The following is a 14343-nucleotide window of genomic DNA, read 5'->3' on the forward strand; positions in this document are numbered from 1 at the left end:
CGCCTCATCATTGCTGAGGCTGGCTTTGAACTTGTGATCCTCCTGTAAATGGCCTAAACTTTCTTAATGTATCCCTGATGGTCTCTTAGTCTGTGTTCTGCTGATTCTGTCTTCTCTCTCTCTCCCTCCTCCCTCCCTCCCCTTCTCTCTTTCTTCTTTTCTTTTCTATTTTTATTTATTTATTTTTGGAAGGGTCTTGCTATGTTGCTCAGGCTGGCCTTGAATTCCTACACTCAAGCGATCCTCCCGCCTCAGTCTCCCAAGTAGCTGGAACTACATATAGGTACTATTTCTGCTACAAAATATTTAAACTGAAATATAGAGAAATCCAGGCAGTAGCAGTACATAGCTGCAGTTCCAGTTACTTGGGAGACTGAGGCAAGAGGATCACTCAAGCCCAGGAGTTCAAAGACAGCCTGGGCAACATATCAAGACTCTGTCAAACAAACAAAAAACAGGAAAGCAGGGCTAGGTACAGTGGTGCATGCCTATAATCCCAGTGACTCAGGAGGCTAAGGCAGGAGGATCACAAGTTTGAGGCTAGCCTCAACAATTTAGTAAGGCCCTAAGTAACATAGTGATACTTTGTCTCAAAATAAAAAATAAAAAGAGCTGGGGATGTAGGTCAGGGATAAATTACCTCTGGGGATTCAACCCCTAGTACCAAAAAGAAAGAAAGAAAAAAGAAATAGAGATCCTAATTCCATTTTTTTTTTTTGAAATAGTTGCCATCTCTCGAATGAAATTCTAAATTTTGTCTTTTACATCTTGAAATATAGTTATTTGAAAGTCCATGGTTTGGCTGGGTGAGGTGGCACATGCCTTTAATCCCGGAGGCTGAGGCAGGAGGATTGCAAGTTCAAGTTCAGCCTTAGCAATTTAGCAAGGTCCTAGGCAACTTAGCAAGACCCTGCCTCATAATGAATGAATACATAAAAAGGGCTGCGGATGTGGCTCAGTGGTTAAGTACCCCTGGGTTCAATCACCATATTAAAAAAAAAAAGTCTGTGGTCTGACAGTTTCATGATCTGGGTATCCTATGAGTCTTTTGAAAAGATTGTCTGCTCTCCCTTGAACTTTGTTCCTTCTGTCACATTCCCTTGTTTGCTCAGCTATTTTAATTAGGGATTGGGGGCATATATGAAAATTGTTCAAAATAGCTGGGGACCATGTCAGTTTGGAGTTTGAAGAATCAGAGGAAAGCATGATCTTGCAGGCAGCAGATTCAAGTGGAACTGTGAAGGGGTCTGAGGCAGATCTGCTCTGTGGTTCTCCTCAGCTTCTCTAAACAATTAAACCATTGTTTCTCCTCTGAGGAATGAGAAGGAGGCACAGACAGATGTCACAACTGTTTCTCCAGGGATCATCCTTCTATATGGAGCAACTGAGAAGTGGGACATGAACTTCCCTTCTTCATTTAATGATGGCAGATTCAAGGTCTAGATTTAGGGGTCCAGCCTCCTTTCTGGAATAGCTGTTAGGTTTCACGGATGGGATCATGATGGAATGACTAGATTTCTCATAAAGGCAGGAAATTCCAGAAGGCTAAGCATATATGATTAAAATAGGACCATAGTGTTGTGTTCAGGGTATATGCCACTATATGTGGAGGTGGAGCGAGTAGTTCAGCCAGGTGGTGGGTGTTCCTGAGCAGATGTGAATAGTCACAGCTGTCGGGAAGAGGGAGGGCTTATCATGCCAGGGTGGACCAGATATCTCAGACTTTGCCTTATCCCCAGATGTTTGCAAGTTAACAAGTGCCATAACTTAGAGATCTCTTCCTCTCAGTTTTCTACCACCTCTCTTGTTACCTCTAGATCCACATTCCACTAGTTTGCATTCTGGTTTTAAAACTGTTTATCTATAAAACCATTCAAGAGCTGTCTTGCATTTTGTATTTGTGGAAAGCAGTGTGTACCTAATCTTCAGATTTATACAAAGTTTACTCTGGCCTGCTTGTAGACAGTAGCACACCACAGCCTTGCTCCTGGCCTGCAGTGTTTTGTGTCTACTTGACAAATTTTAAAGTGAGTTGTAACGTAGTTGTTTGGGCTGATACCAACATTTAATCTCTTGGCAAAGTTAGTTAGCCTTGTAAAGTGAGCATCTGCCCATAGGACCATGATTAATAAAGGTCATTACTAAAAAATAAATAAATAAATAAATTTAAAAATAACTGGGCCCAGTGGCACATGCCTGTAATTCCAGTGGCTTGGGAAGCTGAGGTTGGAGGAACTCAAGTTCAAAGCCAGATTCAGCAATCCAGCAAGGCCCTACACAACTTAGTGAGACCTTGTCTCAAAATTAAAAAAAAATAATAATAAAAGGGGCTAGGGATGTAGCTCATTGATTCAGAGCCCCTGGATTCAATCCCTAGTACAAAAATAAATAAATAAATAAATATTAAATATTAAAAATAAATTTTGGAAATAATTTGAAGCCGAGGATTCGAAAATTCTTGGATCTTCTTCATTCAATTCAAGTGACTGAGATCATTTGCTCTGAGGGCTAATCTCATTCTGAATGACTGATAAACCTAGAATAAAGACCCATCCCCAAGTGTGAGGAGTTTGCAGCATCTCTTCCCCCAGCTACTCGAGGAGGTCAAAAGCACTGCTTTGCTTCTCAGCCATCTCTTCCAGGACTGGCAATTGTCTTGAGGGGAAAGTAGCTCCAAATGCCAGACTTGCCTTATTCTCCAGCCCTGAACTTCTTCCCTGCTTCTGATATCTTTTTAGCAGATGTTTTCTTTTTAAATATTTTTACTTGTATGTGGACACAATACCTTTAATTAATTAATTAATCAATTAATTTTTTTTGTGGTGCTGAGGATGGAACCCAGTGCCTCCTACGAGCCAGGCAAGCACCCTACAACTGATCTACTAGCCCAGCCCAGCAGATGTTTTCTATTTGCCTTGCTTTTCTAGTTCTCTGTGGAAAGTTTGGCCTGAATTACTTAGTCTCCCAAAACAGGGATATCTGATTTTCACTTAACAAATTATTTTGTTAAAATATAAGGGAGCCAGGAGGGGGTGGCACATGCTTGTAATCCCAGCAGCTCAGGAGGCTGAGGCAGAAGGATTTCAAGTTCAAAGCCAGCCTCAGCAAAAGTGAGGTGCTAAGTAACTCAGTGAGATCCTGTCTCTAAATAAAATACAAAATAGGGCTGGGGATGTGGCTCAGTGGTTAAGTGCCCCTGAGTTCAATCCCTAGTACCAAAAAAAAAAAAAAAGCAGAGGCAGATGTGGGGGGCTAGGTAGGAAGCCATTATAATAACCCAGATGACAGAGGTTGGTGGCTTGGACCAGTATGGTGGTGATGAAGGTATATCCCATAGGAATCACTGGCAAATTGAATATGGGGATGGAAGAAAATGACCATCAAGAATGATTCCAGGGGCTGGGGATATAGCTCAGTTGATTGAGTGCTTGCCTTGCATGTACAAGGCCCTCATTTTAATCACCAGCATCACACACACACACACACACACACACACACACAAGCCCTCTAGGATTTATAGAATGAATATAAGGGTGAATGGTTATGTCATTTTCTCAGATTTTGAAGACAAGGATAGGAACTATGTTGGAGGCAGGCATGGGAGGGGAAAAAAGTGCAATTTAGGTCATGGTAAGCATGCAACGCTTCATCAATGCCCAGGGGAGGTATCTCATGGATGGCTGGGCATATGTGTCTAGAGTTTAGTGAGAGGGATGGACTAAAAATAAAATTTAGAAGTCGTCAGCAGAGAATTTGCATTTTATAGCATGAGTCTGGATGAGTTCATCCACAGACAAACTGAGCCTGGGGCCCCCAACATCAGGGGGTCAGAGAGGTGGAAGAAAAACCTGAAATAGGGTGGATGGCAGAGGGTCCTGGAAGCTAAGTGCAGAAAGGGCTTCCAGGGCTGTGCATGGTGGTCCATACCATAATCTCAGTGATTCTGGAGGCCGAGGCAGGAGGATTCAAGTTCGAGGTCTGAGGTCTGCATTAGCAACTTAGCAAGGTCCTAAAAAAAAAAAAAAAACACTTCCAGGGGGACGGACAACTGACAAACTGGCAAGCTTGAAACAGATTGGGTAGGGAAAATGAAGGCTGCTCCCTTTAGTGAAGAGATAAGAGACAGGGGATTTGTGGTGGGAATTTAGTGTTCCCCATCCTCAATTTATCATTTGATTTTATTGATGGTCTTTATTCTTGTTAAAAATTTGTAATCACTCTTACATGTAGCAGACTTGTTTCTTTGATGCTTTTGGCTTCCTTCCCTCTTTCCCATTTTGGGATTATGTGTATCCATGTGGCATCCATGTGTGAACATTTGGGCCTGCAGCAGGGACACTTGGCTCAGGAGCTGGGGAGGGTTGGAGGCCAGGATAGACTTTGCTGGTCAAGCTTCAGGTAACAACAGATCCAAGGGAAAGTGCTGGGGTCAGAGGTCCTAAGAGGTGGGACAAAGGACCCAATTCTATTCCCTCTTTGAGTCTTGATTTCCTTGTTGGGAACTGGGGTTTAATTTCTGGCTTTTGAGGTGCTGGGGAGGTTCCTGAGTATGGAGGGGAAGAAGCAGCCTTGGTGAAATGTTCAGGGCTGTGCCTCAGGGACAGGGGTCATCACAACACAGGCTACTCCAATCACACTTTGAAGGTAAAGGGCTCGTTCCTTGGACAATTGGGGATGCTGAGGCCAGAGAACATTCTCACAAACTTTGGGCCCCAGGAGAAGCTGAGAGGCCCGTCAGCCCTACAGGGTTCTGGTGGCATGTCAGGATCCTGGGCTCGCCTACCAGAGTCCAGCCTTGAAGGGATTGGGGCCAGGGTGTCCACAGTGAGATGGGGAGTAGAGTCCTAAAGTAGGTTTTAGGGGTGGCCCAGGCCTGCTTCTGCCTGATGCAATGAGCCAGTACTACAGGGAGCAGCTAGGGAACCCAGGAAGCAGAAGCACTTTGCAAACTGAGAAGTGCCTTGTATAGGACAAAGGGAAATTTAAATGACATCATACTTTGCAATCTGTCAAGTGCCGTGGATAAGCTAACTGCTGGATTTGAGTGGACAACTCCGTGTGTTTTCTGACCTAACCTGGGGTTTGGTGGCTGGAGATGGGCCCCTAATCTGTTACTGTTCCCCAGTAAGTGTCGACTGAGCAAGTCCAGCAGGAAATGGGAAGTCTGGGGGTGGCAAACCAGGCAACTGATTCTGTGGCCGTGTCCCCCAGAGCCATCCTCCAGCAGCAGGGCTCACCTATGGATGCCACCATTGCAGCCCTGATCTGTTCCGGCGTTGTCAACCCTCAGAGCATGGGCCTGGGTGGAGGCGTCATCTTTACCATCTACAATGCAACAACAGGTGGGCCCCCATGTGACCCTCCCATGGCGAAAACAGACTTATCCACAATCACAGGGTAACCAATTCCCATGCCCCTTTCTGGGTGATCTCAGGCTCCCCTGCTCTGCCTTCTTCGTTTCCACTGGAAAGCCTTTGTGGGCAGGTTCTATTCCGAGTGTTAGCACCAAGAGGGAAACTGAGACCTAGAATAGGCTGGGGCCATCTGGGGGACTATAACCATTCACCTACTCTGCCTGCCCCAACTCCAGGAAAGGTGGAGGTCATCAATGCCCGGGAGACGGTGCCGGCCAACTATGACCACAATCTGCTGGACCAATGTGAAAAGGCTCTGCCACTGGGCACAGGTGAGGTCCTAGGAGGAATCCCCCACTTCCACCCCACTAAGCTGCTGGGGCTGACCAGAATGCACCCTGAAGGAACAGTGTCCCTCATGGACAGGTGACACCCTAGGTGGAGCATGAGAGCTGGGGTAGGAGGAGCCCATGCAGAGTCCCTAATCTACTGGGATTGGGGACATCTTCCTGGAAGAGGGGTTCTCTGGATGGGGAGGGGTGATTCAAGGTTAGAACCAGGCTGGTGGAGATGGGATAGAGGGACAGGGCTTCTGGAGCCAGTCTGTGTAGGACTTTATGAACCTAAAGGTGGACGTGCACAGAAGGCAATGGGGAGCCACGGAGGTCTGTGCGGGGAGGAATATGGTCAGAAATGGACTCCAGAAGCTCACCCTGGCTGCTGTAGCTGGGGTGGGGGTGGGAGCTGAGTGTGGGAGGAAGAAGGAAGCCCTGGGTGGACCTGGAAAACACAGGGCTGAGGGCAGGGGTATGTCACACAGGGTCCCAGTGGATTGGGGTGCCTGGGGAGCTCCGTGGCTACGCAGAGGCCCACCACCGCCACGGCCGTCTGCCCTGGGCACAGCTGTTCCAGCCCACTATTGAGCTTCTCCGAGGGGGATACCGCATGCCCTCTGTCCTGAGCCAGTTCCTGAGCAGCAGGTTCCTGCAGCCTTCCTTACAGGCATCAACCCTGAGGTGAGCACACACAGCGGCCCTGGGCTTAAGGCCACCCCCTACTGACCCCAGCCAAACCCCTGCTCTGCCTTGGTCCCTCCTCACACTGGAGGGTTGACCCTAACATAGTGCCAGGGGTCTTAAGGCCAGGATGGCCAGTACTTCTCTTTCTGGGTCAGAACCTGGCTCAGAGAAGCTAAGCCAGGAAGAATTTGATGCCTAGTTCATGGGAATCCAAGGGTGTGGATTTGGGCTCTGCCATCTGCCTTCAGGCCCTAGGCTTCCTTTTCACTCTCTTTGAGGTGGTAGGAGGGCTTTGGCTGTTCCCTGCCCCACCTGCTATCCCACTGACAGGTTTTCCCAGGGTCATGGGAAGGGCGGGCCATGGTGAGCTTAGACTCACTGGGGAAGGTGCCCTCTCTGGGCCAGGGCCGTAAGTGAGGAGGTTGGTATTCAGCCCCACCTGCTTCTAAAGAACCTGTCCCCCCATTATCTACCCCATGCCTCAGGACCCCTGGACAGAACTGTCTTCCCCATACAGTCCCTAGGATCACACTAGAACCCTGGCAGGAGTGTGACTGCCCTCTGGGACCTAGCCTCACCCTGAGGTTGCCCCCCACTCCCTAGGCAGCTCTTCTTCAATGGGACGGAACCCCTGAGGCCTCAGGACCCATTTCCATGGCCTGCGCTGGCCACCACCCTGGAGACTGTGGCCACGGAGGGCGCAGAGGTCTTCTACACAGGGAGGCTGGGCCGGATGCTGGTGGAGGATATTGCCAAGGAAGGTCAGCTGCACTGACATTCCAGCGCCTCATCCCTGCCAGAGAAAGAGTCAAGGGGGTTGAAGGCAGACCCTGCTAGAGTGCTGGCTGCTCCCAGGTCTCAGAGCGTCAAGGCACCCAGCCTAGCCACTGCTGGCCTCAGGGGCCTCTGTGGTAAAGGAATTCAAGGAGCAGAGCCCTTGTGAATTAGGGCTGATGGAGGGGATTACAGACCTCCACAGCAGGCCTGGGCAGCTGGGTGGACCCACCCTCCCAATTCCCCTCTCCTCTTCCTCTTCCTCTCCCCACACCCGCCTTCCTCTGGTCTCTGTCTACCCACCCCACACCACTGCACATACACCCACCATCACCCTTTCATGTCGACATGGCTAGGGTGCAAGAGGACCCCCGTGAGTATCCTGGTGCCCTTAGCAATCCTTTGCCTCACTTTCCCATCTGTACCTGGAGTCCTCTCCACCTCATCCCAGGGAGCCAGCTGGGTACGCAGGACCTGGTAACCTTCCAGCCTGAGGTGGTGGATGCCCTGGAGATGCCCCTCGGAAACTACACCCTGTACTCACCGCCACCACCTGCGGGGGGTGCCATTCTCAGCTTCATCCTCAATGTGCTGAGAGGTAAGACCTCGCTGGGCCTCTTGACCAGAGCCCTGATGGGAACCAGAGCTCCTAGCCCAGTCTTGGTGTTGGGTGGTGTATCAGTTAGGTTTTCATCATGGCAATGAAATGAAAATTGTAAAGAAAAGGAGTTTCAGGGCTGGAGGGATCTAGCTCAGTGGTAGAATACTTGCTTCGCATGCATGAGGTCTTAGGCTAATCCCTTCCACTGCAAAATAAAATAAAGTAAGTAAAATGAAATAAAATATTAGAGAGGATAAAAAAAGAAGATGAGCTTGGTGGTACATATCTGTAATCCCAGGTACCTGGAAGGTTGAGACAGGTTCAAAGCCATCATGGGCAACATAGTAAGACTATCTCAAATAAAAAATAAGAATGGCAGAGATATAGCTCAGTGGCAAAGTGCCCCTGCAGTTCAATCTCCAGTACCACAAAAACGAAAGAGAAAGAAAAGGTTTACTTAGTTCACAGTTTCAGAGGTTCAAGGACATGGTGCCTGCACTGGCTTCATGGTGGGTGATGGATGGCAGACAGCAACGGTACGGCAAGCAGCTACATCTCAAACCAGGAAGCAGAGAGAGGTGGGTGGGGCCAGGCTTGCTCCTTTCATAACAACCCTCTTGTGAGAACTACCGGGGGGTTGCACACAAAACACCCTCCGACAGCACACCAGTGTCCTAAGGATCTCCCACTAGGCCTCACCTTTTAAAGGTTCTACCACCTCCCAATACCACTACCCTGGGAACTAAGCTTCCAATCACAATAGGCCCTTGAATAGAATGCACCCAAATTATATTCCAACCATAGCAGGTAGCCATTGCCCTTTTCTGCCCAGCTCTCTCCTCCATAAACTGTGTTAGCAGATGCACAATGTCCAAGACAGGGCTATAGACACTGGGCAGGAAGGTGTGTTTTAGAGTTGGTCCTTCTCTAGGGGATTGGCCCATATTTGAGGTTTTGCTAAAGGGACTGACATCTTTTCCCTAGTAGGTGACTCAGTCCCACAGTAACTCTGCAGGTAGTGAGCTTCTCATCAGAGGTATGCACTCAGGTTGAGGTACAACCAGGATATTACAACCTGCAGGGGGCAGGGTCTTGGCAGTGCCCAGGTCTGAGCCTGCCTGAAGTTGATCTGTATTAGTGTTCTGTTGAGTCTTTTTAAGGGACCAGCATTCAATTCACTATGCAGAGTAACCCCCACCTGCATCCTGCCCCCTCCCAGGGTTCAACTTCTCTGCAGAGTCAGTGGCTAGACCTGAAGGGAGAGTGAGCATGTATCATCACCTTGTGGAAACACTCAAGTTTGCCAGAGGACAAAGGTGGCGGCTGTGGGACCCTCTCAGCCACCCAGAGGTCAAGGTGAGGTTGCCTGGGATTCATGGTGAGTCCTCTTCCTTGCTTCAGGACTCATCATGAAAGGAGGGTCAAGCCTGGCTGGGGAGGCTAGAAGGATTATAGTGGGTCTAGGCCAGGATAGCCTGGGAGGGCTCAGGGAAGGAAGAGTGTAGTGGTCCTAGGCACTGGAAGGGATCCAAGTGTGGGGAGCAGGTTCTGGGTATAGTCTGTCCTTCAGGTAAAGGATCAACCAAAGGAGCTGAGCTTGTTCTACCCTATGCTCTGAGGATGCTACCTGGCCCCTTACTGACCCTGGCACTTGCTTACTTGCCCCAGAATGCCTCTCAGGACCTGCTAGGGGAGGCTCTGGCCCAGCACATCCGCCAGCAGATTGATGAACGTGGTGACCACCAGCTCAGCCACTACAACCTGGTCAGGACCTGGGACCACAGGATGGGCACCTCTCATGTGTCTGTGCTGGGAGAAGATGGGAGTGCTGTGTCTGCCACCAGCACCATCAACACACCGTGCGTGAGGCTGGGGGCAGGTGGGCAGGCCTCTCTCCTTTGCTCCTAAGACCTAAACTCCCTCCTGATCTTTACCTGCCAACCTCCCCTTGCTAGTCCCCATGGGGCGATCCCTTGGCTTTTGCTCTTCCCTTCCTCCTGTGTCTCAAAAGGAGTCATACCCAGGACATCTGTGGTTGAAAAGGTTACTGCTGGGTGGCTCTGAGCCAGGACCTGCCTGGAATGGGCCTTATTCAGAAGGGTATCCTGATGGGAAAAGGAACAAGGGAATATTTGGGGTCCTGGGTGGATCCAGGCTCCAGAATGCTGGTGGAGAGCCATATCATAAGGGATACTGAGAGGTTGGTGCTCTGTGTTGATGGGAGCCCAAGCCTAGGCTCCGTCTCCCCTGCCTGCAGCTTTGGAGCGATGGTGTACTCGCCGAGCACAGGCATCCTCCTCAACAATGAGCTACTGGACTTATGCTGGAGATATTCACAAGGTTCCAATGTCACCCCGCCACCAGGTGAGAGCCAAGCCTCCAGTCCAACTTCCACAGGTACCCACTGGGGAGAGGAGGGAAGGTGGGCAGCTACGTGCCAATCCTTGGATGGGTCACCCCTCTCGCTGAGCTGGAGGGTGTGGGTGATGCCTATCCCCAGTTCCAGGTGAGCGGCCTCCATCATCCATGGTACCCTCCATCTTGGTCAACAAAAACCAAGGGTCAAAGCTAGTGATTGGTGGAGCTGGTGGGGAACTCATCATCTCTGCTGTGGTCCAGGTGAGTCTGGGGGTTGCTGGCTAGTGTAGCTTATTGTCTGACTCTCTAGAGTCAGGGTAAGAGGGTTGGTATGGGGTGGCTGGTGACTTCTCCTCCCTCCATCCTTCTGTTCTCTCCCAGACAATCATGAACAAGCTGTGGCTTGGCTTTGACCTGACAAAAGCCATTGCGGCCCCCATCCTGCACGTCAACAACAACGGCCTTGTGGAGTATGAGCCCAAATTCAGCCAGGTGAGGCTGAGTTCTGAGCCAGCACCCCAACCACCCAAGTCCATGCTGCTCAGTGACCTCTGGGAGGAACTCAGCTTCTGTGTGTCTCAGGCCAGACACTGTTCACCTTTGGGGGCCTTTGGCTACTGAGTTGAGAACCTCAATGGGTAAGGTACTTGTCCTATCTTGTGACCTCCAAGACAGAGAGCAGGGTGTTGCCTATGTTTCTCCCAAGCTGACAGTCTCAACCTCTTGGTTCCTGATCTTTTATACCATTTTTTGGAAGCTAGTTTTCCTGGCTATGACCTCTCACACTTTCCCTCTTGGTGATTTTTTTCTTGTGTAGTTTGAAATGCTTATTAGGGAGTTTATTCATGAGAAGAGGTTATTTTTTTCTCTACAGAGTGATTTTTTTTTTCTAGAACACTGGGGGTTGTGTTGGTGTTAGTTCTTACAAACATTTTTTGATTACTCCAGCAAAGAACATGGTAGAGGTCCAGGGGCTGAATTCTCTAGGCTGGCTAGCCCTTCCCTCCCCAGATGGACAGTTAGCTTCCTTGGAGCATCTCAGGGCTGCTGGATGCCCTTTGCTGGGACCCATTTAAAAGGCTAGCAGCTTTTTGAACCTGCAAAATTTAGGTATAGGGTCAGTTCAACTGGCTGGCATTTGAGGTTCTCAAAGCAGCCTCTTTGTCTCAAGGCTGCCTTGCAAGGCCCTTAGAATTATGAGGATTGTATACTGGGGCCATTAGTTCAAAGTGGGTATATACAAAAGATCCTCGACTCATGATGGTTTGGGTTAAGGATTGTTCAACTTTCTAATTGTTCAAATGTCATATGCATTCAGTAGAAATCGTACTTCAAGGTGCCCTAATTGTACGTTAGTGGTAAGTTCCTATACAACTTTTCTATTTTTCATTTTCAATGTAGTATTCAATAAATTATATGAGAGAGTCAACACTTTATGAGGAAATAAGCTTTGTGCTAGATGATTTAGCCCAACTGTAGGCTGAAGTAAGTGTTCTGAGCATGTTAAGTATAGCTAGGATAAGGTATGATGGCTGGAAGGTTAGGTGTATAAAATACATTTCCCACTTGGGATATTTTCAACTTGCAATAGATATAACCCTAACTTGTGGAGAAGCATCTATAGTGTCAGAGAACCTTGGTGTTCCAGACCGTGAGATTAAGGACCTCAGCCTATTGGGCTGAAACTCTTGGAGTTTGAGGCTTCCCTTCCCTGTGTAGGGTCCTCCAATGACCTTGAGTACTCTCTTGGAGCACCAGGGTCTAGAAAACTTAAGTCTGGAAGATCCAGTAACCAGGGCATATCCTCTTAATTTCTTCCTCCTTGATCTTGACTAAAGGCCCTTACTCTGTGAACATCATTTTTTAGGCACTCTGCAAATGTCAGAGACTGGGAACTGGGATTAATGGAATTCAGTGGCCCATGAAGCCAAGATCCTCAGCTCCCTCGGGAAGTCAGAGTGCCAGACATGCAGATTAAACCCTGGGGTGGAGACTGTGAGTGGCCAAGGACTTTCATGGCCAAAGTCCAAAGACAAAGGCAAAAAGGGCCTTGAAGTTTGGCCACTAGATTCTGAGAAATGGGGCCTCTAAGGACTGAAAATCTAGCAGTGAGGGTCTTGGCCTATAAGTCAAAGGACATTGGCAATTCATATGTCAGGCACAGAGAAACTTAGAACTAAGAGTCCAGGACTCCAAAGACTCTTCCATGCCAGTGGCTCAGGTAGCGCAGCATCACCCAGTGACCTCATATTGGAAGTCCTCATTCTGAGAACTGCAGACATCTTTGTACCTGGATGTCTCTGGAATCATGGGCCCTGATGGGCAAGGTTCTTAGTCCAAAATGGTGCCTGGAAACATGAGGCCAAAGAGGCTCAGGTTTAGGATTTATGAACTGATAAATATGGGTAGGTGCTACTCTAGGGTATAGTACTTAGTATCTTAGAAAACAGTACCTCAGGGTTAAGGGCCTGTCTTGGTCTCTAACAGCCTGAAAGTCCACAGATTCAGGGTCCTGAGGGTGAGTTCTTGGGGCCCAGGCCCTGAGTATCTCCCACTATTAGATCACTCGTGCTTTTACCTGAGGCGCTACCTCCTCCATCAAGAACCTCCAGAACTCCTCAGATTTGCATTCTGAGGCCCTGGTACCAAAATGCATCTCAAGGTCCATTTGGCCTGAGTAATGTCCCCATTGCACAGTCCCCAGAGGCAGACCTGCCCCTCTAAGTCCTTCTGATCTCTTCAGGCTATTGAGTAAAGCCACAGACTCTCTGGCCTGTGACCAGCACCCACCCCCTCCACTGCTTTCCCCCTTTCCTGTCCCTCCTTCTTGGTCTGTTTTCCTCTTTCCTGTCCAGCCTCTCCCCTCTGGAGGTGGATTCAGCCAACCTCCTGTGAACCTGTCTTCTTTCTTCTCCAGGAGGTGCAGAAAGGGCTACAAGACCGTGGCCAGAACAAGACCCAGAGGCTGTTTTTCCTGAATGTGGTCCAGGCTGTGTCTCAGGAGGGGACCTGTGTGTATGCTGTTTCTGACCAGAGGAAAAGTGGAGAGGCAGCAGGCTACTGAGGAGACAGCTTAGCTCGGAGCCAGACTTCTGCCTTGGCTGGACTAGTCCATGGGACAAAGCATTTTGGCAGGATCTAGACCCCTGACGGAAAGGTCAAACTGGAACTGAAAGAGGCAAAGCTGCCAGGGTGGGCTGCCTGCCCTAGATGGACCTGGGTGTCTTGCACCACACTGATTCCTGGCAGATGGATGACTGTGGGGGCTGAGCCTTGTTCTAACCCTTCCCCCACAGCCCCTGGTGGCCATGCCTTGGCTTCTCTAGCATTCCCCTGGCCTCTTGCCCACCTTCCCAGTCTGTGTATCCACCAGTCCAAGATTAAAGAGGAACCGGATGATAGCCCAATTCAGTGGTTCTGTCACAACATCATGCAAACAGTTTAATTGAGAAAAACCCTTTTAAAAATAGCCAGACTTGTTGGATCCAGTGGTGCTGAGAAACCAGCCTCTATCTAGGAGCAAAGCCTGTCCATGGAAGGGGGTGTGACCCTTGTCCTTGGAAAAACCCACAGAGGGTTACCCAACTTGTTCCTGCCAGTGAATGTGCTAATCATGTTTTAGAGTTGTTGTTTGATTTTTCCCGCAGTGTGTGATGATTTGCTAAGAGATGATATGATGTACGTGAAGTCCCTGCCTTCCCCAAAGAGTGTATAAAACTGCTGCATATCCTGGGCTCGGGGCCTCTCAGCGTCACCAGTTGCTGTGTGCGCGCAGAGGACTGAGCTAGCTCACAATAAACTCTTTGCTACTTACATGGACCTTGGTCTCTGGTGGTCTTTTGGGGGTCCCGAATTCGAGCATAACAGTGCATGCGTGTAATCCCAGTGAGGAGAGGCTGAGGCAGGAAGATTTCAAGTTCCAGGCCAGACTCAGCAATTTAGATCTCACTAAATTGTTTCAAAAAGAAAGGAAGGAAGGAAGGAAGGAAGGAAGGAAAGAAGGAAAGAAAAAATACTGGGTATGTAGTGTTATGCTCGAATTCAGGACCCCCAAAGACCACCAGAGACCCAAGATCGATGTAAGCTAAGAGGGGTGTTCGTGCTGAACTACATGGTTTCCCAGCACGTTATCAACCACCATAAACTACTGGGAGGGTCATCTGGCATCCCAGGTATTTTCCCTGTCTCATGCTGATTGGTGGCTGCTAGGGGGTTGCTATGGGTCCCCACCTAGCCT

The 14343-nt window shown here is 49.1% G+C and overlaps 1 protein-coding gene across 7 annotated transcripts in view; it reads left to right on the forward strand.

The window, feature by feature from the left end:
• The window catches only part of Ggt5 (gamma-glutamyltransferase 5), a 38850-nt gene extending 25337 nt beyond the window's left edge, over positions 1-13513 (forward strand). For 4 of the 7 annotated variants that reach the window (XM_015500313.2, XM_048785043.1, XM_048785041.1 and 1 more), the window contains 11 exons: positions 5212-5342; positions 5591-5686; positions 6175-6370; positions 6977-7134; positions 7599-7745; positions 8968-9104; positions 9417-9607; positions 10006-10145; positions 10249-10367; positions 10488-10598; positions 13024-13513. In XM_015500313.2, coding sequence (XP_015355799.1) covers positions 5212-5342; positions 5591-5686; positions 6175-6370; positions 6977-7134; positions 7599-7745; positions 8968-9104; positions 9417-9607; positions 10006-10145; positions 10249-10367; positions 10488-10598; positions 13024-13170 — 1573 coding nt within the window. In that variant the 3' untranslated portion in view covers positions 13171-13513. Of the gene's footprint in view, positions 1-5211; positions 5343-5590; positions 5687-6174; positions 6371-6976; positions 7135-7598; positions 7746-8967; positions 9105-9416; positions 9628-10005; positions 10146-10248; positions 10368-10487; positions 10599-13023 lie in introns of those variants that run through there. The other 3 variants (XM_015500314.2, XM_015500315.2, XM_015500316.2) reach the window with 3 other exon arrangements.
• Positions 13514-14343: the final 830 nt, after the last annotated feature.

This window comes from Marmota marmota, unplaced genomic scaffold (genome assembly GCF_001458135.2).
Source record: "Marmota marmota marmota unplaced genomic scaffold, marMar, whole genome shotgun sequence".
Lineage (NCBI taxonomy): Eukaryota > Metazoa > Chordata > Mammalia > Rodentia > Sciuridae > Marmota > Marmota marmota.